The sequence below is a fragment of the Carassius auratus genome, chromosome 10, assembly GCF_003368295.1.
Source record: "Carassius auratus strain Wakin chromosome 10, ASM336829v1, whole genome shotgun sequence".
NCBI classification, from domain to species: domain Eukaryota; kingdom Metazoa; phylum Chordata; class Actinopteri; order Cypriniformes; family Cyprinidae; genus Carassius; species Carassius auratus.
The window spans coordinates 2,900,040-2,926,467 of record NC_039252.1 but is presented as its reverse complement, the minus strand read 5'-3'; the positions used below and the strand labels follow the sequence as shown (position 1 = coordinate 2,926,467).

At 37.2% G+C, this 26,428-nt stretch overlaps 1 protein-coding gene across 1 annotated transcript in view; it reads left to right on the top strand.

Moving 5' to 3' along the window:
• Window positions 1–26,428, top strand: part of LOC113109558 (tyrosine-protein kinase transmembrane receptor ROR2) — a 67,576-nt gene that overhangs the window by 29,422 nt on the left and 11,726 nt on the right. Inside the window, 4 exon segments of the mRNA XM_074559932.1 lie at window positions 9,988–10,068; window positions 18,196–18,492; window positions 20,014–20,044; window positions 24,523–24,641. Coding sequence (XP_074416033.1) covers window positions 9,988–10,068; window positions 18,196–18,492; window positions 20,014–20,044; window positions 24,523–24,641 — 528 coding nt within the window.

Below are 26,428 nucleotides of genomic sequence, written 5' to 3'. Positions count from 1 at the left end.
TGCTCGAGCAAGTCCAGCAATGCATGACCAAACATAACATCCTCCCATTTATCCTTCACTGCTGTTAATGAACGGGTGGCATTCATCTCTTTATGAGCTCTAAAAGAGAGTTGTTGTTTTTTCTACGATGCATCTGAATGGATTGGATATGTTCTACAGCACCTCCTCTATATATATGTAAACCAAATGACCAAAAGTATGTGCACCCCCTTCGAATTATCTAATTGCAGCTTACTATTCCAGTATTTTCTTTAATATCCATCTTAAATGGGTATTTCACCCAAAAAATGTCAATTGTCATTTATTTGTGTCAATGCAAGTGTAGAAAAACATTTATTTTCAGTATAACATATCTTTTTTTCTCTCTATCCAATGGAAGTCCACACTACCAACATTATCAAGCTTCAAAACATTAAAAAATACATTAAAGTACTTAATGTGAATTAAACGGTTCAAGTCGTATGATAAAAAAATATAAAATTTAGGCATTTATTTTATGTATAAACATTGAGAAATTCACATAATAAGAGCACGTGGATTACTTAAGGATTGCATGAATTACTTTTTGAATCATGAAAAATTTGTGTGGACACTAAATACTGACAAACATAAAAATACAACAACAACAAAAAAAGGAGATGTTTACTTACAGATTTCCTTTTATATATATATTTAAAGGATGGTGATTCCATTGAATAGCGCAGCATTTTATTTTATGGCGAGTTTGAGAAGGTAACCGATGCTTTAATAAACCCAGACATTTCTACAGTAAGACAACTGTATGAATTTTTATTTATTTTTATTTATTTTGAAGAAATACTCTATGGCATCTGCTACATTTTGAAAGGTTACATCTTTTCAAAACCAATCATAAGAACAGCTTTCAAAAGTAAAGGTCCTTGGTATCTGTGGTTCCATAAACAGCCTTTAACATCCACACAGTGTTTCCATTGCACATAAGGTTCTGTATAGTGGAAAACTGTGTTGATAAACTGATGATCTCCACGTTTTGTCGAGATCTCTCTATTGAAAGGATGGTTCTGTGGCATCGCAGTGAAAACCCACTCTTGGAGAGCTGCGTGTTCTTCTTTGAGGATGGCACACAGAATAGTGTGACTCAATGGCCACCTCATGTGAATGGAATTTATTGCTTTGCTCCAATAACAGGAGGCTTTCTAAAATAAACTATTATGTTGGCAGACGGTCCACAAATCTGGTCTGTAACATGTCAGATGAAGCACTCTGTGCGTTTTCTCGCTGTCCTCTTTGCACAATATTGCCTGCTGCCCCATTTCGGGTGATTTTGCCAACGTCATAACAGTTGCATGAGCTATGGACGTAGGAGACGGCTCTCCGGGGTGGAAAGTTGAAGTTATCCTTGTGTCAGCGGATGTAAATTGCAGCATGTCATCTGACACGAGCCAGTGAGGTGGGCTGTAACTGCCTGATGTTGTGTTAATGTGAGTTTTGTCAGCTTTCCAGCTGGAGCGTTACACACCAGACACACTAGTCGAATGTGAGAGCTCCTGGTATAGTCAGGTTGACACGGAGTCATGTTCACATTACCATGTAATGTTCAGCTTTACTTACAATCCTGACCACATCTACTTTAAGTGACAGCCAGCAATTTTATTTATTACTCTACTCAAGTGACAAGTGAATTTTTTCTGCCAACAAATGTTTTTATTTTATTATTTAAAGGGTAAGTTTACTTCCAGAATAAACATTTCCTGATAATTTACTCACGCCCATATCATCCAAGATGTTCATGTCTTTCTTTCTTCAGTCGCAAAGAAATCAAGTTTTTTGAGGAAACATTTCTGAATTTTTCTCCATATAATGGACTTCTATGGTGATGAATGATTTAAGGTCCAGAATACAGTTACAGTGCTGTTTCAAAAGACTCTAATGATCCCAGCCGAGGAATAAGGGTCTTATCTAGTGAAACGATCATCATTCTCTGAAAAACAATCATTATATTCATACACTTTCTTTAACAATTTTTTTCCTCAAAAAAACTTAATTTCTTTGAGTCATGATGGTGAGTCAATGATCAGGAATTTTTTATTCTGGAAGTGAACTTATCCTTTAAATAAATTGTCTTTTCTTTTTTTATTACTACTAGTTACAAGTGAAGTTTTCTGCTAACCAACAATTTTAGATGTTTAAATTTTTATTTATTTATTTATTTATTTTTTGCTTATTGTATTGTATTTATGGCATGAAATCAAAATTGGTTTTTGGTAAGAATTCAAAATTGATCCCATTTTTTTGATTGAGTGAAGTTGTTTGAACTTTGGCAGCCACTTTAGTAACGCTGTGACTGCAGTGTTATTCTATAGAGTTGAATGCATTGGGCAGTGCTGTGCTCTGCATTACATGATCACTTTTACACTATGCTCCGCATTTTAAGTGATGACCTATTACACTTTATATATTTAGTCTTGTTATGACTACCAGCATTCCTGCAGATAAACACAGTGCCCAGAGGGAGTTTATGTCTGTGGAGAGAGCTGTTATTATCCCATCATTTGTGTGGAAGATCTGAGCAAAGCTCGTACGCTGCCATGTAATTACACTTTTGCCCTGAAAAATACACTGGTCTGATGGAATCACATCTCTCCTGACTGAGTCTGTAGTGTTTCATGTTCTGCACTTCCCTTCTCTATATGTCACAGATTCATGACATTTCACATGCATCACACTGGCTATTCTTTGCATTAGGTAGGTGGATGAATGGAAACATCTCCTAAAATCACATATTATAAGCACCTTATTAAATCGTTATCCTCCTGTTGAATTGATTTAAAGATCAGAATTATCTTTGTCAGAGCAGCATTACATCTATGTCAGTTTTGGATTTTGTACATCTGGCAGGGTCTTCTCAAATTCGTTGAATGCTGCAGGCCTTGGAGGATTTGAACTACACACAAATGTTTGCTCTTAGCGTCTCTTTTGAAGTCTGTTCCCAATGGCCTGGCCAACATCGAGTATACTGCGAGGGTGGTCCTCAGATTCTTGCATTTAAAAACAGATTTGATTCGATTTTCTATCAAGAAGAGAAGCCCTTGTGAACACCTTTTTGTGTTTTTGTGAAACTAAATGAATTTGTTTAGGGAATTTCTAGTTTTGATTTGATGGCTACTGAAGGACAGATCAATTAAAACAGTTGTTGGATGCTCTCTTTTAGGCATTCTCATTTGAGTACTCGATTAAAAAAAATCCTTGATTCGCATTTTTCCCGTGTCGTGTAACCGGCAAAATACCGGAAGTGGTGTATTCCATGGATGAGAATCCATTAAATGCATTGCTAAACCCATTTCCAAGGTTGCATGATATATTAAACAAATTTAAAAACCACATTAGAGCATAATGCTTTTGTGAAATCACAAATGCCGTGATTCAATTTAATAAATATATGCGATGCAAGTTTAATATGTTCTTTAATAACAGTAGTCAACATTTTGAAGTGGAACAAAAATAGTTCATCAGTTGTCCCAAGACAAAAACACATTTCGGTTTAAGGACAGCTTTTTAAAGGTTTAGATCAACTTCAAATGTTACGCATACATGTATGTCAGAGCGGCTCATCAAGGTAAATCATTTATTAAAAAAAATGTAAACATAGAATACTTCAATATCTTTCTCAATATGTTTAATTTCAAAATAAAAGCTCAAGATCTCGCTTGGAGTTAATACGTTTTGACATATTCAATGAATTAAGTGGCTGTAGCATTTCTGTCATAAACAAGTGGCCAAATACTAAAGAGAAATTGAGTCAATATTAAACAAGGATCAGACTGCAGTAAAGTGTAAAAACAATCGCCAGGCGCCGAGCGCCCTCTACACTCATTCGTTATGATGCATAATGTACGTTAGCTCTTTTGTTTATAATACATTATAGTACATTACTTGATTTACTTTATTTGAACCAATTATTATTGCCTCATTACTATTATATATGTATTTTGAGTCATTTTAAAAGCTATTGTTTGCTTTTTGTTGTTGCCACAAAAAAAATATAATTATGTGATTACTCGATTAATCGGCAGAATAATTACTGGATTACCAATTCAATCATTATTGACAGCCCAAGTCTACTGGTGTATACAGATACTGCGTCCAAATACAGGACAAGTGGATTAATGCATGGATGGATGCATTTGATTTGCTCAGGAATTGCAGCACTTGATTTGATGTTGTTGCATGATATCGTGAGATTGGATGATGCCATTGGATGATGAGCTTTAACGAACGGACCGCATTGGTGACTGTACCGTATTAGATGCCAGTGTAGAACAATGCCGGCTTTGATCCACATCTCAGAAGATCTTTAATGCTGTTGGAAAAAGTACATTGCAAACTAATGAGCCACTGCTGACCTCACTAACCATATCAACCAGCTGTTCTGCACCGGATCGAAGGAAACTTGTTGTGGGGTTTTCCATTCTCTGACATTATCATAAAGTTCTGTAACACTCCCTTCACCAGCTCATTGTTTATGTGGCCTGGGCCTGTCAGGAACCACCACGAGCTGTTTTCCATGCTAGTCACCTCATGCTAAGTACATCTGCACATGTGCTAGTGAACCAGGTCTGGAAGTTCATCGTCTTGGTGTCTTGTTGCAGATCTATGATTGCAAGCCTGAACTGACAATTGAGCAAATGAAGGAATGAGCAAGTAATGCCAGGAATGTGCCCCGTCAGACCTGAAATACAAAAAGTACTGATCCCCCAGTTGCTCATATATGGTCAGAGCCAGAGCTGGTCATAACTGATCACATGTAATCTGGATTATGTAATCCGACTCCAAAAAGTAAACACTTGTTATTCGGTTATGAGTATTTTAAAACGTAAGGTTATTTAGACTACAGTTACTTTTTTTATTGATTACATGATTATATTTTATTCACACAATAACTATAAATAATATATCATTTGATTTCTTTTTCATCTTTTAAAATGTTATTTTTAAAATAAACTAGCCGACATAACCGGATTTAAACGAGTCGGTACTTGTTATTCAATTATGAGTATTTTAAAATGTATTCTAATTAGACTATTTTTTATTGATTGCAAGACTACACTTTATTCACACAATATCTATAAATTATTCATAATTTGATATATTTTCCTTTCTAAAACACCCTAGCACTTGTATACCTTCAGAAGTCCTTCAGTTTTGTGGACATTCACACAGAGACCAGTCACTAGTCAGATGGCTGTAGTTACACAGAAAACTGAGAGGCCACATTCAATTTGAGATCTGGATTTAGATCAATTATTTAATGCATTATGTTAATAATAGCAAATATTTTCTTCATCCTTGTATTTTTATATAAGTACGGTATTATCCCATTTAAATCAATGTGATAAATGAGTTAGCAATCAAAAAATAGTCTGTTCATATTACCTGAAATGTGTAGCCTAATGTATTGGAATATGTTACTAACTACAATTTTTGTCTTGTAATTTTGCTGTAAAACAGCTCTGGTCAGGGCCTAAACAAAACATCTCATCCGTGGAAGAGAATGCAGTGTTCTTCTCAATTTAATTCATGGGAAGCTACAATTACCTAAATGGGTTTTTAGCCGTGTTGTTTTTCCCAACCAGTTCAGCTCTTCCAAACTTTCTCCCCTTTCTCCCGCTCCTTTATTTTATGAACCTGGCAACCAGTTCCGGACTGAACGGTTCTCCAGAGGACGAGATGGAGTGTTAACAAGCTTCTACATTCTCAGTCTGGCCGAGGGTGTGCTGCCCCCCTCCTGGAGCCGGTCTCTCCCACGGGGGGCTCGGAGGACTGCAGCCGTCACCTCTTTATGAGCGCTCCGAGTGGCCTGCTTGCAGACAGTTGCCAGGCGAGTAACTCGCTGAAAAAGGAGAATCCGCTGTGAAAGGTGGTGATTCAGAGGCTTGAGTGCTCGCAGGCACCATGAGCCAAAATAATTAGATCAGCGTCTTTTCCCAGGTCTCCACACTGGCTCTTTTGTTGGCCTCCCTCCAGCGTGGTGGCAGCAGCCTGCTGATTACTGCCGTGGCCCGATAACACCAGGGTTAGAGGTTCAATCCTAAGTAGAGCTGACTTGGGAACTGATAAGATGCGTGACCATAGATGTTACAAGAAATTACAGAAGAAAAAAAAATGCCTTTGCGAACATGACTCCAAGGGAATCCAGTCTTTAATACAGGCAGTGTTAGGAAGGTTAGAGATACCAAGTGACCTATTAGTTAACTATTTCAGATACTTTATTGAAGTACTGTAACCGATTACTTTTTCATTACTTTTCTAAATTTCCAATGAATGTGTTCAACTGTTAATTATTTTCATAGTTAAAGCGTGCAGGCCTTACAGTAGCACTCAACGCTGATTAATGTCCGACTTTCTAAATCCTTTGTCACTTTAAGATTATTATACTTAAATTTTAAAACACAGCCGTCACAAAATCAGACTTTAGCACCTCTTCTACTTTGAGGTCAATCCGAGGTTAAATGCTGATTTAGAATCATAACAAGAAAACGTTTAATCGCTATGATGCTGTTTTTGAAATCAAATCTTTGCATAGCTGTGACAGAAAACACTGGAATCTAACAATGCTTTGAAGAAAAAAAAAGAGTTAATCTTAAAAACTATTAAGCGCATAAATCCTAATAGGGTCAATTAATGAGCGTGTGTCCTGTTCTGTGAACTCCTAAAACATTGGTGTGCCTCATATATTTTAGAAAGGTCAATGCAATTTGGGAAAGAAATCAATCAAATCTGTACGTGTGTGAAAATATTCAGAATTTAACCCTCTTTGTAATCATAACATTTTCATGAGTAAGTCATTTTATTACACACTCTTTCTTTTATTAACTGTAATGGATTATGGTTACATTTATCTGATAATTAAATAATGATGAAGCCGAGATTGGAGAAAGTAGCTAGTTTAACAAAAACTGTAAATCGCTCTTATGTTTTTAGTAGCATGATTGTTGTAGTTCAATTGTAATTCAAGCAAGCTCAAAACCAGTTTTAGAAAGTTTGTGAACAATCAGTGTGCATGTTAATTTCCTTGTTTTCCAGAAAAACAACACATGCTTTTTCATCTCAGGTTTGCTTCCACAAATCATTGCCAAAGTCAGCCTACTTATTCACTTTGTTTTGCCTTTGGCTTTTCCTTTTGCACATGATTTGAGAGCGGAAACACCTGTTCATTGCTCAGAGGTGCTAAACTACATGTGTTTTTAATTCCTTTTTGTTTTGTTTCTTTTGTTCAAATTAAACACAACCGTAATTATGGTGCTACAGGAACTGGCAGATGCTCGTTAGCTTTCCACATAATCTGACTCCGTTTTTACATTTGCTACACAACTCTGCTTTATTTATATTGACTTAATGACTTAAGGACTTAAGACTCACTAACGGCAAGAACATTAACTATATTAGAGTCCATAAAATTATTTTAGTTTGTAAGCATGCACTGCATTTATCTTCTGAAAAACTTTCAGTAAACAGTTATTTAAAGAACCATTTTTATAATCCGAAAAACCTTTTTTTCACTATAAAGCACCTTTTGTGCAATGGAAAGATTCCTTGGATGTTAAAGAACCACAGAATCCAATAACAAACCTGTTTGATAGTGTAGCGTTTCTCATTTATGTAGAGACATGGAGTGACCATCAGATATAATATTTGGAAATCTATCAATACATTAAAAAAAATTGACATTTAAACATTTTGAAGTTCACATCTGTAGAGCAGGAGCAACTTTCCAAATCTGCTTCGCTGATTCCATTAGGATGCCATTAATAATCCACAAATGGATTCATGTAAAATATGTTCATTCAAAAGCATCCTCTGCTTTTCTGTGTGACTCATGTCTTTGGATTGTGCATTAGTTTCATGCACGGGAATGTTTGAGATATTTCATATGCGAATTAAAAGAGAAATGTGTCTGTAACTCTAGCGTATGTGGGTTCTGCCATGGCCTGGCCGGCTCTGAAAGACACCATCTGTGTGTGTTATGGCAGATAATCATTCAGCAGGCTGCATTAAATAAACCTACAGAACCAATGTTTGATTAGCAGAATCACCAACTTCATCAAGATCCTCCTAATCTTTGCAGCTCTTTGTTTTAGCACAGATGAATGATGTCTGTTTTGCGTAAACAGTTGGCTTGTCTTTGGCGAGCCAGTCTGATTTGTGTTACACAATAATGATTTGTATATACATTTAACATTAGGATCATTTCCATTACCGTATTTCAGTACGTATGGGGTAAAGCGAGCCAAGTAGTGTGTTTGTCAAGACTGTGTGGATGACGATCACGAATGCTTCAGCTGGTTATGGATTATTACTTGAATACAGCTCTGTAATTATGTGAAGACCTGGCCCAGCTGTTTATAGCACGTCAAATGTGGTTTTCAACACGCACATTCCCAGCTTACTTCTATTCCAGGATAATTTGCATAATAACTATTTAATTTATTGGAGCAGATAAAACAAAGAAATAATTACAACAACATATTAAGCAAGCATAATTTATGCCCCATATGTAATGGTTCTCACGCTGTTTTGAGTCTCAGAAGGAAATCACTCCACACTGTTAAACAAGGATGTAATTTGCCTTTAACCGCATACAGTGAGCTTGTTAAACACCGGCCCAGTTACCATCTGATCATTATATGAACACTCACTCCACTTGTGTTTTCTGTCTCAGTTTAGGGTATTTCTGGAGCATCTCAAAAACCCCACAGTCAGCAGTAATGTGTTTTATGGTAATGAGATGCTCTTTTTGGAACAGATTTTCAGATTAAACACTCAGGTTTTTTTACTTGCATCAAAATTAATGGTCATTTTCCAGTGAAGAGAGTTCTTAGTCATAGTCTGATATTTTCTTTATTATTTTGCTGTTGGTGCACAATAATATTATCCAAGAAGAATCCAAGAAAAAAATCTAGTTTTAAAAATGCACATGCATCTCATTTTAGTTTCATGTGAAAAATTACAGTTTCAGCCATTTTATTTGTATTTATTATTATTTGTATTATTATTATTATGTAAATATAATTTTTTTTAGTTGTATAATACTGATTCCCCACAAAAACATTTCATTTTATAGGCCTATGCCTTACAAGAATATTGAATTAATAATGTCAGTTCACGGTAGAATATGTATATTCAAGTCACTTTATGAATTGCATGTTGGTGTATTTCTATAAATGACCTGTTGGTAACACTTAAGATTAGGAATCACATTTTCACTATAAAACTAGGACTTTTACTTAAATAAACTCATAATTTGATACTTATTAATAGTTAGTAAGGTTTAGGGTTGCAAGAAGGTGGACACTTTCCAGTACATTTTGGGAAAATTCCAAATTTTTTGAAATTTTCCCAGGATTTTTGGAAAGTTTCCAGAAACTTATTGGAAATGTTCCACCCCTTTTGCAACCCTAGTAAGGTTGTTGTTTAGTTTAGGTGTGGCATGGATCAAGAGATCTAGAATAAATGCAGAATGAAGCATTAAAGGCATAGTTCACCCAAAAATGAAAGTTCTGTCATTATTTACTCTCATGCCGTTCCAAACCTGTACGAGTTGTTTCTTATGTTGAACATAAAAGAAGATATTTTGAAGATTGCTGGTAATCAAACAGTTGGTGGTTGCCATTGACTTCCATAGTAAGATAAAACATCTCATACAGGTTTGGAACGACATGAGGGTGAGTAAATGGGCTAATATGCTAGTAATATTCATGCTAATAAGCATTGAGAATTGATCATTAAAGTGTAACAGACCTGTTTAACCAGTCTTTAATATGGGTTTACAGCTGCTGCATATTTGTTGTGTATTCTCTAGAATTCAAAGTTAACAGTTTTATAAGTTACTTTTACCGACACTAAGGTTAAGATATTCCATCATAATAATTTGATAAGAGCACAGTCGTTGTTTATTGGAGCACAGGTCTTGACTGGTGGTGTACTAACGGTCTCCTGTGTGTTCTGCAGGGGCTGATGTGAACCTGTCGGAGTCTGGAGAGATCGAGGCTGTAGCTGAGGCCCAGAGCGGAGGACTGCCCACAGCTGAAGGTACAGGAACACAAGGACTGATTAAACCCTATCCAGCAAGCAGCATCCCAACACCTTATATCCTGCAGTTTCATTTTAGGCCAGAACTGATTACATGTAATCTGGATTACGTAATCTGATTCAAAAGAGCCAGTACTTGTTATTCAATTGAGTATTCCTTCTGCGTCCCACTGCATCATGTTTTTAAATGAAAAAAGTGCTCTTTTGTTTGCAGTCGTTAACATTAAACTATACATACATACATGCATACATACATAAGTACATGATGATTTTTATTTCCAATCTTTTAAGAAACGTAATTAACTCTTTTGCAACTTTGGGGATATTTTTGTCAGTTAAATTTTTATTTTGTCAACGTAAAATGATGCACTTTTTGTTAATAGGCTTTCATTCTGTTGGCAAGCCTTCAAAATTGTGTGTGTGCTTGTAATATTTGAGAGAGAAAAACTCTACACCAAATCACAAATCCAACCAGTGTGTGCACCACCAGCCCCCAGCATCTAATGGGGAAAATTTGGTTCTGCGCCAAAATAAAATCTTACTGATCGCTGATAGCATACTGTAGTAAACTGTATTTAACAGTGTTGTTCAATAAAACCATGTACTTAGTTTTGATATTTTTTTTTAAGTCAGCTATTATTGCTTAATCGTTACTTTATATATAAATATGATCATATTAAATACTATTTTTCCACCTAGGTCTGTCAAAAATGTCAGATTATTTATCAAAATCAGATAACTTGATTAGCAAAATAATCATTAGTTAAGCACTAGATTAGTTAAAACATTAAAAGACAAATTTTTTTTGTCATTTGAAAATCTCTTAAACTATTAAAGCATTTTCTCGTTCTTTTTCTCGTTCATTTTCTCGTGAACCAAGTATCTGGATTTTGTCTAAGCTTGTGAGCATATTGCAAAGTGTATTGTCACACCCCTAGTGTCAATAAGCAGCGATATAGCTCATAATTTCCCAAGTGTATGACATAGCTTTCATTCTTCAGGTCAGTCATAAATTCATGAAAAAAAAAATATGTTTGAATAAGGAAAGCGATAACTTTGCCATAGTATCCTTTCAAATGTTAAAGTTGCCACAGTCACTGCATTCTTTGCATGTGCGGCTCTTTATTTGTACCATTTTGTTTTATTAGTTTATTAGAATTTGAAAGATAATAACAATATTGATTATTAAGTAAGATCTGATTTTAGTCCTTGAAAACCAAAAAAAAGTCCTTGAAAGTCCTGGAATTTTATTTCGCAGTATCTGTACGATCCCTGTTTAAGTTACCAGCTCTTATAACCATTTAAATGTTTTTGTTGCTGTTTGAACTGAACTGTAGTTTTCTGTAGTGAACTCTATTTGTATATTTCCTATTTTATATTCATTTCCAAGTAGTTAATTTACCATTATTTATTTCAACAAAACAATTTCAGAAATGTCCATTTTTAGATTGTAGATCATCTTGCACCCTGTCAAGGACAAAGATAATCAGCAAAACTTATATAAAAAGCATAGTTAATATTAGATGTTTTTGAAACCTATTGTAGTGAGTAACCTGTTTTTGTTATTGCAGTTTCAAATATCCCTCCATTTTCTGTAGTCTGAGCCTGTCAAGGGCTAATGGCAATGGCAATGGCAGATACGTTACTAGCTAGTTTCAAGCAAAATAATTTTCTTTTTTTGTTTGCCAAATAACCCTGTGTACGTGTCCACCCCTGCTAACCCCAACCCATATTTTAGATCTCATAATATTAGACCATACCTAAATTTAACAACCACCTAACTTGCTATTGATAAGCAGAGAATTAGGAGTTTGAGGCAAAAGTTATAGTTAATGGTTTGTTAATGGCGAGAATTGGACCTTAAAATAAAGTGTAACCAAAAATCAGTGGAAAAACTGCATGATAGGTGTTCACGATAAGGTTTGGATCATGAAATGCGGCCTGCTATGTCTGTCAGGAGTGCGTCTGCGTTTCTGCTTTCCGTGTGCATAAATCAAGAGTTTGAGGAAAAGCCACCACTTTGCTCTGGCAGGCCTGTTTAATAGCTGCTCCGAGTACGAGCGCTGCAGAGGTTATTTGTGTTGGCCACGGGACCAAGGGGTCTGGGGACGAGAGGAAGCTGTAATAGTTTTCAGGAGAGTGAATGAACGTATGAAGGGCAGTGTTTCTAAACCATGCATTACCAGTATGAACTAGAAGCAAGAGAAAAGCTCACAGAATCTGTGAAACATGTTAGCAAGCGAAATGTAGAAGAAACAGTTGGAAGTGAATTATTTTGTCTAACCAGGTGCATGATAAAGCATCATTCACTAAATAAATGTAAATAATGTCTCCATATTCAAAACCGGTTGTGACAGTCAATAACTGTGTTCTGGATCAAGATATTTTAATATAAATTTGGTTTCTGTTTTTTTACTTAAGGCTAATTGGCTTCACCCACAGAAACCTTCAGTCATATTAAATTAAAGAGCATCAAAACATTTATTTCATTGGAGTTGGGTGATTTAAAATTGGCGAAATTTGCAAGCTGAGAATTTTCTCAAAAACAACAAAACATTAAAAAAAAAAAATGCAATGGTGATCAGCAAATTAATACATCAACTGTGTATTAATTGTATTAAGTTTGTAGTATATTTCACATCTTAAAAGTGTATATTAAAAAAGTATTTGCAGATATTAATGCAGAAAGGCCTCTTAAAAGTACTTGGAAAAGTACACTTTCATGACTGTTTTGTAATGTTTAAATAAAACATTACTTCAAAAAATGTATTTACTTCAAAGTGCATTTTAAGTCATTGTGCAATTTATTTATTTATTTATTTTTATATCAAGTTTGTACTAAATGTATATTATTTCTGTTGTTTTTTTAAAGAATGCGTTAAAATGTACTTTTCTCAAGGGTTCATAAAAGTTTCTGGCTTCAGTGGTGCATATACCTTGAATGTTTTAATGATGTGTATAAACAATTAAATATGTTTGGTATGTTTGACCAGAAATAACTTTGCAAGTGCTGCTACAAACTAAAAGCTTGATTTTGGGATTAAATAATTGTTATTGGTAAAATGGTGATTGTAAAGCATTGTAAAATCATTCTTTTTATCCACCTATCTTGAAATCTACTTGTAAAGTTATATTAGCATTAAGTGTTGCGTTTGAAGGCCAGAGGTTGGCTTGTCAGCAGCGCTCGTGTTGTTTATCGTTCCAATCATGGCCGCCCACAAGTAGTCAAACCCACTTAACCTCGCCTGCCAGCTGCACTCGCCAATCCTGGGCTACAGAGATCTCTCTCAGAGGGGTTTTTTCCATAAGTGGCTGCATGATGGTCCATTTCAACGTTTTTGTCTTCATCTTCTTTTTTTCTGCAATATTCTTTTGAATTCTGAATCATGGGACTAATCTTTATCTAATTTGGCCCATTGATTTACCTCAGCTTGCTCTTTTTTCTTTCAGTAGTTAATGCTTTACTCTGTGCTTGTGAAGTATGTTGTGCTTTTGTAAAGTGAAGTGATGAGAACAGCTTGGCATGTTGGAGTGGGTGCAGCTTTATACTCTTTCAGTTGCACTGGCATCTATGCATGAGTAATAATGGATTAGTGTGATATTAATTTCCCATTCTGCCTGTTCTAGCACGCTGACTTTACCTGACTGTGAGTCTAGCCGCACATAGTGGTTCTCAGTGTCGGTGCCGTGGTTCACTGATGTTCAACATGTTCCTGTACAGTTGTGGCTGTCTCATTATGTCACGTCTTCAGAGCGTCAACTGAGCATGATCACAACACCCTCGCTCATGTTTGCAGATAGCAGAGGGCCTGTAACAGCTTGCCTTTACATAGTGAGGGTATATGGACTTGTGTTTTCACGGCTTCACTTTCTCAGTCATTCACAGTGTGGCTTTGTGACACAATTGGGCCTTTCATGCCTCGGTTTCTTTGCAAATCTTCTGTGATGTGATGCAGAGCTTGTCAATGCTGCCTTGGTTTGGTAGTCGTTGTTTTTCAGTCTTTTCATGTCGTCTTTTGTTGACGGTTGAATTATCTGCTGATAGGGATTATTATTGTTTCACGTTGCTCCTAACTGAACAATGCATTTCAGTTGCCTTAAACCCAAGAGTATACTTTAGTTTTACGCAAACTCAGTAGTATACATATAAAGTGTGAGACATGCATTCAGCCTAAATTTTGAAATGTGTAATATTTACAACAATCTATTTACAGAAATGCAATATAATATACATAACTATGGTCTACTTCAACTATTTCAGAGGTGTACAAACACCTTTCCTAATGAACCGTTATGTTTTTATCACTTTAGATTGAGTGATTTCTATCTACATACATCATGAGTCCCCTTACGTGGAAGTCGCCATCATGTTTCTATAGTAGCCCTAAACAACGGCGTTTCGTCACTTTGTTGTTCTTGCGTATAAAACACTGACACAATGAATAACAAGTACATTAACATTTGCAAAAACATTGATTTATTGAATAATTAAGAAAATTTAATTCCTTGATTTACCTTTGTAAAGAAATCTCATTGATTAAAGAACACAGATGCAACATCTCATTTACATATCGGTCAACACAATATGACACGCGCAGTGCAAATTACAGCAGTCACAAATAAAGAATAAAGAAATAAAGAAGCCACAGTACATGAAAAAGAACCGGAGGCCCAAAAATGCTAGAAGTTGCAAGAGGTTTTGATAGAGCTGGGATTGCGTGTCTCCTAGTTGAGGGCTCCAAAGTTGTCTTTTATTTCCTGAAGCAAGTTAAAAAATAACATGGCTTGGCAAACAATACGTTCGTGTTCTTCTTGCATTCCAAATAAATGACTCTCCCTTCTACCATGCTCTCTCTCATCTCTGCTGTGCCTTATCCTAGCAACAAGTTGCAGCAAATTGCTTTTTTAGGGCATTAAATAATGGTGCAAATGCCAGTTATTATGCGAGTGCAAGTATATAAAACGCGTTGTGTGATTCATTTAAAAACTCTTCTTCTCTACTCTCACTTTTGCGTCCAAAAGAGAAACTCCTACAAATGCATATTCAATAAAGTCAGGCGCAAAAATAACAATCCACGTCTTTTCAGTCCTAAACGGTCACTGTGCATCTTTAGTAAAACCTATCAAACTGCCAAAAGACGGTTTGCACTGGCACAAGCTATTAGTAAAACTGTCCCTTTATCGTCGTTAACTTCAGGAGAGAAATAGCGCAGACACAGCTAAAGATGAAACTGCATGTGTCGAGTGGGATTCACAAACATGCTAGTCTTTGGCCAAAAGCTACTTGTAGCTAAACAACACATTTCACACTAGTTTGAAACTGATGTAATCAACCAGCATTTAGGGTTTTTGGGATTGTTTCTACAGACAGGAGGAGAATGATCTGGTAATCTACATCTAGTTTGTATTTAGTGGTGTGAAATGGTCACCAGCACAACAGAAAACAATAAACTGTGAGGATTAAATGTGCACAGGGGGCGTCTTTCTGCCCTGCATGTGCTCGAACTCAGCTCTTGTAATCATTCAAGCGTATGTTGGACAACTTGGCAACTGCGTGTCAACCCCATTTAAGGCTACATACCACCCTTATGATGGCTGTGGGTGCGGAGATATGATCTCAGATCAGGTTGGAGAGCACAGGGGATTTCATGTCTGCTCGATAAGGCTGAGGTCTGTATGGCTGTGTTTATTTGAGCTCCGTCTGGCTCTCTACACACTATGAGCTCACACTTCTCGGGCTGAGCTTAGCCAGCTTCTCTTTGCTCTCTTGCTGTGACTTTCTCTGTTTTCTCATCATGCAGTCATGTTGCATTTCTCACCTCCACAGCATCGCGTCATCTCTCATGTCTCTGTGATGAGCGGAGGACTCCGTCAACACACTGGCTCCAGACACTGTTTTAAAACTAAAAGAACAATCCTCTATGGACACATTGGCAATGCGATCGCCATAAATATATTCCAAATTAAATCTGGTTAAAGATACTTTCAGAAAATGTCTTATTTTCTACAATTCTTTTAATAGTTTATTGAAAATCTGATATTGTGAAAGCCCTACTTTGAAAGAAAGTTCAAGTGTTTTATTAATAACACAGTCAAGTTGTGTACATTTGATTGAACGTAGAGTTAATTAAAGGGACATTATGGCTCTGGAGTTTGGGAAGCTCTGCTCTACCGTTTTCTTGGTTTGAGTGCTTCATTGCAGAGGTCTTCAAATCACAAGTTTGCCAAAACAAACAAATCCCCTCCTGGGACGTTTCTTTCATCCGCAGTTGTCAGGATGGGACCACTCGACGGAAGATGTTTGTTTTGATCTAAAGCTTGAGTTACTTCATCCAGATGTGCTTTCCCAGAGTGGAGTAATTCTGCCGTCAAACGCAGGGGTCAATGCTGTGGCAGTCTGACCTTGACCAGTCAGCTCGTGTTTATCTTGTCCCATCTAAAAATAAAAGAGACAAAACCTTAAGCTACAACAAAAAATGTGTACGAATGCAACAAATTGAGAATTCTTGCTGGAACCAATCGTTCTTGAAGCAGCTTCAAACATGGCTCATGCATTGAATTTTGATGTTAATAAAGCAAGTGTTTTAGAATACTTCACAGAACAAGTATGTAAAGAGGACAAGTATTTAAATAAGAAAAAAGATGAAGATCCTCTTGTGTGTCTGCCAACTAGGTTCAAAAGTGTCCCAGTTTCTGTTACCAAATTGAAAAGTCACATTAACAACGAGGGTTTTTAAGGAGTAACAAGGAGCCAGAACAATAATTGTATGCTTGCTTTTATGCAACAGTTCAATGAATAGGAGTTGAAATTGAGTAACTTGCATATTAGAAACAATGGACCCTTTTAATACTGTTAATGCAGAGTTTTGCTCCATCCATCCCAGTATACATATTAGTATATATTACCTTGGTATTAGGCCCCGTCCACACGGAGACGCGTTTCTGTGAATACGCACACATTTTTTATCGGATAGGCGTTTCGTCCACACGGATCCGGCGTTTTCGTAAGGTGAAACCGCTATTTTTTGAAACCAGTGGATAAATTTGAAAACGCCGTCTTTGTGTTTTCGTCTGGACGGCTAATCCGTTTATTTTCTGAAACGATGACGTCACCAGCCCACGTCTCCCCCCTAGTCAGACAGCTCTACGTCACGTAACAGCAACAAAAACACGAACAAACACTGAACGATTGTCTTTTTATTAACTAACATTAACACTGATTAATAAATGTATTGTTCCATGTTCGTTTGTGTACCACGTGCAATGTTTATGAGCATAGTCCAAGTCTTCTTCTCTGTTTTTAGTGTATCTCTGTGGCAGAATTACAGTGCCACATACTGGTCTGGCATGTATACTACATCAATATGCGGTTTCGTGTGGATGCAGATATTTCTTGAGATGAGGAAAAAAAAGATGGGATTGGGGTAAGCTCCGTCTCCGTGTGGACGGGGCCTTAAACTAAGGGTGTTTCTAACACAATTGCTGATTGCTGTGATCAGTCTCTTTATAATTTTTCCATCTGTTCATCTTTTATTTTGCTATTGGATTAAACTAGAAACGCATTTGCTGTAGTTTCCTCATTTCAAATTCCACATCTGACACCTTAAGTGATCCTCCTAGACTTGATTCAGTGGACAGATTGGTTGAGTGAATGATTCAGAGACTCATTTATAAAGTTTGAGCAGCTTTACTGCAGACCGAGACCCAAAAACTGTTATCCTGAGCTGCTCCCTTGTAAATCAACACTTTGCCATGCCTTGCTGTGAAATGCATTGCAAATGTATGTTTTATTTTATTTATAGCAGCTTTTCAATTTGATAAACGCATACATTTTCTCAATTTTTCAGCCCTTGTTTTAATCCATTCTAAAAACCCTTTAGTATGTGAATGTATGATGTAGAATTGATATCTAATTGGTTTCCGTTCACAGTGTTTGTTTTTTTTTGAGTCCTGATGTGTGTAAAACTGCACACATTAGTCAAACCTTTAAATGGTTTCAGTGTCTCAAGGTAGTATCCATCAGTCATCTCAGCGAGGATGGGGGTTGATTTCTTCTCAAGCCTGCACTGATGCTCAGGGTCCTCACCTTTGACCCCTCTAACAGCCTTCCTTGACCTTTGCCCTCAGGTGACTTCCTGGAGTTTGTGGAGCCACCAAACAACATGACTATAGTGCAGGGTCAGACGGTCACTTTACACTGCAAAGTGGCGGGCCGCCCGCGCCCCAGCATCCGCTGGCTGAAGAACGACGCCCCGGTGGTGCAGGAGCAGGGCCGAATCTCCATCCGCAAGACAGAGGCTGGATCCAAGCTCCGCATTCAAGACCTGGACACCACCGACACGGGATACTACCAGTGTGAGGCCTCGAACTCCCTCAAAGTCATCTCGGCTACTGGGGTGCTCTACGTGCGACTGGGGACTGGAGGTAAAGGACTTTTAAACTCCAGACCAACATTACATCTAAAGCTAAATATTATATTACCATTGGAAAGAAGACGGTCAAGACGTTTATATGAAAACACTTTCGTATAAGGACTAATTATCACTATAAACTAGTTGCATATTTTCATGCCCATTATTAACATATTGTCTGTTTATTAGAGCTTATAAAGCAGATATTCTGCATGAGCATATAATACATACATAATCCTAACAATAGCTAAACCTAACAACTACCTTACTAACTATTAATATCCAGTGAATTAGGAGATTATTGAGGCAGAGGTCATAGTTATTGGTTTAATATAGAGAAAATTGGACCTTAAAATGAAGCTTGACTTATTGTATATTTAACATTATTATTTAAAGAGAAATTAATGGATGTGATCAAATAAAATGAGTGAATGACATGCATTAATTGAAAAAAAAACACAGCTGTGCAAAATATGCAAATATTTACAAATATAGTATACTTCTATTGTATATACACTACAGTTTTTTTTTAGCAAAGACCGATTAAATTGATCAAAGGCATTTATAATATTACAAAAGATTATTTCAAATTTCAGATTGAAGTTATGCTTCAAATACAGCTGAGCATCAAAGGAATAAATTACAGTTTATAGTATACTGAGATATAAAACATGTTTTCTAAATTGTACAGTATATGGTCTTACTGATTGGTTGAGCTCTCTTCAGAATGAAGGGTAGTGTAGTTCTTCAGGAATTGTTCAGAAAAATAATCTTCAAAGTCATAGTTATATTCAAAGTCTTGAACTTTATAGGTCTCTCTTGAAAGCTTTATACACTGTCATTAAAAATCAATTTCCGTATGGGTAAAACGAATAGGATTTTTACTTCCAGTACCCTGCTGTTGCACTCCATGGGAAGACGGCACAAGTTTCCATTCATTTCTGTCAGGCCAGAGATGTTTGTGCATTTAATGCATAGTTATTTTTGGAAATGATTGGTGTCACGTGAAACCCAGCTCAATTAAACATACCTGTGTGGCATCCCAATATAAACTCATCCAATCAATGCGTTCTCGTTCTGTCATAGCTCTAGTGTTTTCTTTCCTGTTCACCTATTTCGGCTTATTTTGGGAGTCCGTTGATTTACAGACAGCAGTGTTTTACAACCATATGCGCCAAATCTCGCCCTGGCATCCCTGTATATTTATTGGAAAGCAGCGATATAAATCTCAGTGTTCCTGCATTAGGACTGTACTTAAGAAACAACTTCCCACTGTTTCCTTCTGGAGGAAAAAAAAAACCTTTTATGTGCATACGGTAAATTCTCCACAAGGAGCGTGTCCGATGTGAAATACATTCTGCTGCTTGTGACAGGTTTAGGAGCTTGCTTGCGCCGTGCCTCCTGCATCGTGGCTTAATAACACTGCAGCTCCCTTGAACTGAAACGGCAAATTAGGGTTTGTGAAAACAGCTGCTCCCGAAGGGAAGATCATGTTAAGACGCTCGTCTGTAATTCCTCCTATCTGTGTTTGCAGGACAGTCCCCGGCCCACGGAGGAGAAGACTCGTAAGTACTGCTTTTCTCAGTTCGTCTCCGTGTGCATTTGTGCAGTTTTCACTGCTTGTGTTTCTGTAAATAAATGTTTTATCAATGTTTTCATAATTTCCACACAGTAAACTTTTTCAAAAATACACACTCACAAACGACCTACGGTTTGATGAATTTGAAGAATTGTTTTTGAGAATAATTTTTTTTTATTGCCCACACACCACATTTCTGCTTCAAATGCCCAGATGGTGTGTAAACTTTAGCTTTTTATGATTATCTGATTGTATCTGACTATTATTAGCGTAGATGCCATTCTTCTAATGATGTAGCAAGTACATCGGGTGTTATGGGAAGTGTTCCCGGTTCCGGTTTAACTAATTAATGCAGCCTAAAAATCCTTTAACGGATTTGGATATTAAAAGCATATTAGTATGTTATGTGTATGCCAGGTTAAAGAGATGGGTCTTTAATCTAGATTTAAACTGCAAGAGTGTGTCTGCCTCCCGAACAATGTTAGGTAGGTTATTCCAGAGTTTAGGCGCCAAATAGGAAAAGGATCTGCCTCCCGCAGTTGATTTTGATATTCTAGATATTATCAAATTGCCTGAGTTTTGAGAACGTAGCGGACGTAGAGGAGTATAATGTAAAAGGAGCTCATTCAAATACTGAGGTGCTAAACCATTCATAGGATTCATTCCTGTATACTGAGAACTGTAGAGCAGTGCAATCACAGTGCGGTCGCATTTCTGCTGTATGGTAAATGTTTGTGGCCAGATCCAGTCATTTCAATAAGAAATGACAATACCCGGAAATATGTGCGTGGGTGAAAAAGCACTGACCGACAGAAAGCTGTTTGGTTTAATAATGACTTCTGTGTGAGCTGTGATTATTTATCGCTAGGCTTTCAACGGTGAACTTCTTCCCTGTGAAGTTTGGCCAAAATCTCGCTAATGTGACCACATCTAAAGTGAAGTTCAGTAAATGGATCTGGACATTGATGAAGTCTTCAGAAAGAACAGGAGTAAAAGGATATTGAAAGTATAGTGTACAAGGCAAATGGACCACGTTTCTTTGAAGGCAAACTTGTATGCAAAACTAATATCCAGTTCTTGTAAACTTTGCACTGCTTGCAGCCATCAGGGAAAGAATGATTTGCATTTATTTAATATATTTTTAAAAAAAAGTAGGAAGTAAATCTGAATCTTGTTAGGCTCAAGTCCTCGAACATTAGCTTGAGAGAAAATTCCTTTGCTCAATCCAAACTGCGGTGAAATTGTAACCATATGTGATATTGAGGAGCGCCGTAGCTGAAGTTTAGGGCATCGATGGTTTGGTTACGCTGGCAAAATGCCACAGTTAGGAGCCAAATCAAACGTGAATCGTGCAAAAAGGTTATTTTAGCACCGCTTCACACTAGATCTATTCACAGATTTCACCGTAGGAGTGTTTTGAGAAACACTGATTAGAGATCTACTAAAACTTCAAACCCAAAGAGTGAAATATGATTTGCTGAGGGCTCTGGACAGACATGTTTCTGATCTTGTTACACAAGGCTAAGGGAAGGACATTTTCAGAAATGATGTTTGTACTATATATATATATATAGAAGAAAGTGTTGTTTACTGTTTTTCTGGATTGGTAACAGATCAGCTCTGTTTGCAGTGGATTAGTCTAATTCTCTTATTTTGAACTCCATTGCAACTCTTTTATCTTGAATATGTGACGGGCTTGGGGTGTCTTTTTGTTTCCAGTTATTTTACCTGTACCTATTATTGCAAATTTTTATTTCTCATGTTCATTTATCATCATAATCTTAAACTCACTGGTTTGTAGCATAAACGTTTTTCCTGTTTACTGCACTTTTTTATTATTCTAGTTATCTCTCACACATTCACTTCTGATTTGAGCTGCTATAATTGTTCCAAAACCTCTTTTAAACAGTCAAAAGTAACATCCAGACATCAGACATGCTCTCAACACAAAAGAGTTTTGTGTCTTCACAAATTCAAACATAGCTTTTATTAGGGGTGTAAAAATTGTTGAAAATGTTCATATGGGTCTTTCGGTTCTGTGCGTATGTGTACCAAACAAATATAGCATTGGATCTACCACTGCATGAGTGGAACTGCATTGGAAATTTACAGGTTTATATATTGTTACTTTAAATGAGAAAGAGACTTTTCAGGAAATTCAAACAATAAATCAGATCATCGCAATAAACATGAATGAACATCTCATGCTTCATGTAAAATCGCTCGAAAGGCAAAACAAAATGTTGCGTAAGCATTTCATTTACTTTGGGCATGTCATCAGTGTCCACAGCTCGTTAGTTCGCCAGAGAAATTAAGTCTACACGTGCATACCAAACATTTTCACTTCAAATAAGTGTGTCATTACACTCCTAGCTTTAATGTATCCTTTACACATTTCATTGAGCTTGTGAGAAGAGATGAATTGAAAAATATTGATTATATTTTTTTAAGACACACTTATATCCAACACAGATGCATTAATCTGATAAAGACTGACTGTAAGGACCTTTACATTGCATATTTACACACACTTTACATACATTATTCAGTTGTTCTGTAGAACTTTCTATTCATCAAAGAATGAAACTGTCATCATTTCCACAATAATATTAAGCAAATCATCAAATTAGATCATATGACACTGAAGACTGATGCTGAAAATACAGCTGCGCAACACAGAAATAAACTAGCATAGAAAACAGCAGCTCTGGTGAACATAAGCAACTTAATTCAGATACATAAGAAAAACTTTTGAACAGTACGTGGTACTTTAAACTCATTTCATATTCAATTATAGAGAGTAAAGCCATTTGAACGGGTAGAAATAACTATAAATATACCAGCGTCTGCTAAATGATTAAATGCAAATGTAAAGGAATATTTTGGCCAGTATTTGTGTGTACTGTGTATTTTCACTTTTGGAGTATCTTGCTAACGTCTTGCACTTAGTTTTAACCACCAGAGTTTGCATTTGTTCCAGATCCATCACTTACAAGGTTTCATTTCGGTTGGGATGCTGCCTTAGAAGGGAGACAGGAGACTCTGTTTGGATCAGAGCCTGACCCCGTATCGTATTTTAGCTGCTGTTGTGGGTTGAGACTAAAACAAATGTGTCTGTTGTGGAGACCAAAAAACTTCAAAGCATCAAGTTCCGAAGCCTTCAGATCCCAACTCCAGCCAGTTCCTGAGTCATCACATAAAGCTATTTGTGTTTGGCCAGAATAGACCATTTTTATCCAGTTGGTAACGGCATAAACAGCAGAGATGGATGTCCTGAGCTGGTGATTTTGGTCACTTCACGTTCAGATTATGATGAGAGAAACAGCAAAGCCCAAAGGTAGCATAATAAACAACTACTGAAACCCCTTCAGAAGTGCTCCAATCATAACACGCTGTGAACACACTTCTGTATGGCTTTGGCTCAAAGTGAGCACCTAGATTTCATGACTCCGTGAACAAGAGGACACGAGATGCATGGAGACGCCCTTAGCATTCATTAATGTGGTCTCTTTGCTGAAGCCAGCAGGATATTTTTTTAAGGGTTAGTTCACCCAAAAATGAAAATGTGATGTTTATCTGCTTGCCCCCAGGGCATCCAAGATGTAGGTGAATTTGTTTCAGTAGAACACAGACTGAGATATTTAACTCAAACCCTTGCATTCTGTCAGTCATATATTGCAAGTGGATGTGAATAATGGCTAAAATATATATAAAAAAAAAAACTATGGCTCGTGACTAAACATTGATGTGTAAAGACACAGAATGGTAGGTCTGTGCAAGAAACTGAACTGTATTTATATAGTTTTTTACCTCTGATGCACTGCACTGTCAGAACTGTATGAGTGCCTCCTAAAAACAGAGGCGTCTTCTTCTTCTTCTTGCTTTATGGTGGATCGTAGACTTATAAGTGCATTAGAGCCAGCTATGTCTTAAGTGGACCATTGACACTCCTAATTGGGATTGTAGAACGTGTCAATGGTCCACTTAACACATAGCTGGCGCTAATGCACTTATAAGTCTACGATCCACCGTAAAGCAAGAAGAAGAAGATGCCTCACACAGTTCAGTGCAGTTCAGTTTGTGTTGTCCTAAAGAAACAAAGTGCCCTGAGGGTAACAGATAAACATAAAATGTTTGGGTGAACCATCCCTTTAACATCAGCATTAGAAAGCTTCGTATTGGCCAGACTAGATGTCAATATCCTACACAACTTACATTCTTGAGAAACGATTAAGTACAAATTATGATATAATCTAAATAATAATGTGAAACTAGCGGTGAAAGGTCATAAACCCATTGTTATATGCAATGTGGTGTTTGATGATAGAAATTCAAATTGTAGTCTTTTGTGCGCCTGAGTGTTCAGTGTTCAGGAAAGTTGACTCACTTAAAATAAGCTCTGTGTGTCTTTCAGGAAAGTTATCATCTTGTTCATCACTGTCTGTCATTTTCTTTTCTCAGAAGGCACGAGAAGGGCTTCTGCCAGCCGTACCGTGGCATCGCGTGCGCTCGCTTCATAGGGAACAGGAGCATCTACGTGGAGTCTCTTCAGATGCAGGGAGAAAGTGAAAACCGCATCACTGGTGAGCACTGCTGGGAACACAAACACACTACAGGTCAAACGTGTGGAATAAGTTGTATTTTCACTTCTACACTTGTATTTTCACTTTCAATTATTGTAATGATGAGTAACTGTAATTAATGGCTTAAAATGTGTGAAAACTGCATTTAAAGGGGTCATATGATGCGATTTCAATTTTCCTTTCTCTTTGGAGTGTTACAAGCTCTTGGTGAATAAAGAAGATCTGTAAAGTTGCAACGACTAAAGTCTCAAACCCAAAGAGATATTCTTTATAAAAGTTAAGCCTCTGCCACTTCCTCCTAAAACGGCTCGTTCAAACACGCCCCACATGTCTATGTCACTATGTGGAGATATTTGTGTGATGCTGCCCAAAACAAAGAAGCCGTGGTTTCAGTAACACAGCTAGTGTTGAAGCAGTCATGTCAGGGAGATGTGTGTGTATCTAGGAGAAAGAAAAAGCACTTTAATTGGCCTTCAGGAAGTAGATGCATTTAGGAAGCTTTAAGATTACTTACAACAGAACAGCAACATATTTTATGGACGACAGTTTCATGAACCTTGGAGAGGAGGTAATACTGACTTTGATACGACAATCTGGTGCTTCTGAATTATCTACTGGAAGTGTGCTTTGTTATTAGTTTAAGTATTTGCTATCGAATGATCAAATACGGAGTTTTGCGCGCCGTGTGTGTTTGTGTGTGTGTGTGAGAGAGCGAGAGAGAGAAAGAGAGAGAGAGGGAGGGAGAGAGAGACCGTTTCACACAGTTTAAACACATACGAGCTTCATCACTGTGTCTGTCACGACTCTGTTCCTCTTTCAGCTTGAACTGATGGGAAAACTAAGGACATTGTTAACTGTCTATACATTTATTTTGAAAGATGAAGCTCAAGATTATGGAAAGGGGGTTTTTCCGGTTACGCCACCAAGAGGATGACAGCCTAGTTTTCGAGCTCCCCGACGGTTTTGTAAAATAACCCCAGAAATCACTTTTTTGTCATAATTGGCGAATATTTTATGTAACAATGGAGAAAGGGGTTACTACTAGAAGTAGGACAACGACGATTGTAACAGAAAATGATCCTGAAGCAAGGCAAGATAGCAGAAGTAGCTCTCCGACATCAATGCACGATGACGAAGATAGTTCCGAAGTTAGCTTGCGATGTATTCTCAACGAACTTCGAGAGTTCAGAAGGGACAATAAAGTACAGCTTTCCGACATCAAACAAGAATTAAAGAGAACAAATGACAGACTGGAGGAGGCAGAGGAGAGAATTGAAGAAACGGAGACCGCACTTCAAGCAACATCAACGCTAATCAAACGGCTAACACATCGCCAAGCTAATCTGGAAGCCAGACTGATAGATCAGGAGGGTCGTGCTCGTAGAGACAATTTAAGGATTTTCGGAATACCCGAAGAAAAAGAAGGTACGGACATGGTTGGCTTTCTAGATAACTTGTTGAAAAACGCACTAGCCTTTCCTCCGGACAGAGAGCTTGGGATTGAACGAGCACACCGAGCATTAGCTCCGAAACCCAATAACTCGCAAGCAAGGCCACGGTCAATAGTAGTAAAATTCGGCAGTTATCGGACAAAGGAGGAGGTTCTTCGGAGAGCCTGGCAGAAAAAAGAAGTGTTCTGCAACGATGCACGATTCTATGTTGACCATGATTTCCCTCCTGAAGTGCTTAAAAGACGAGGGGAGTATGCCGAAGCCAAGAAAGTGTTAAAGGAGAAACGTATAAAGTTCCAGACACCGTACCCGGCAAGGATGCGTGTATTTTACAAT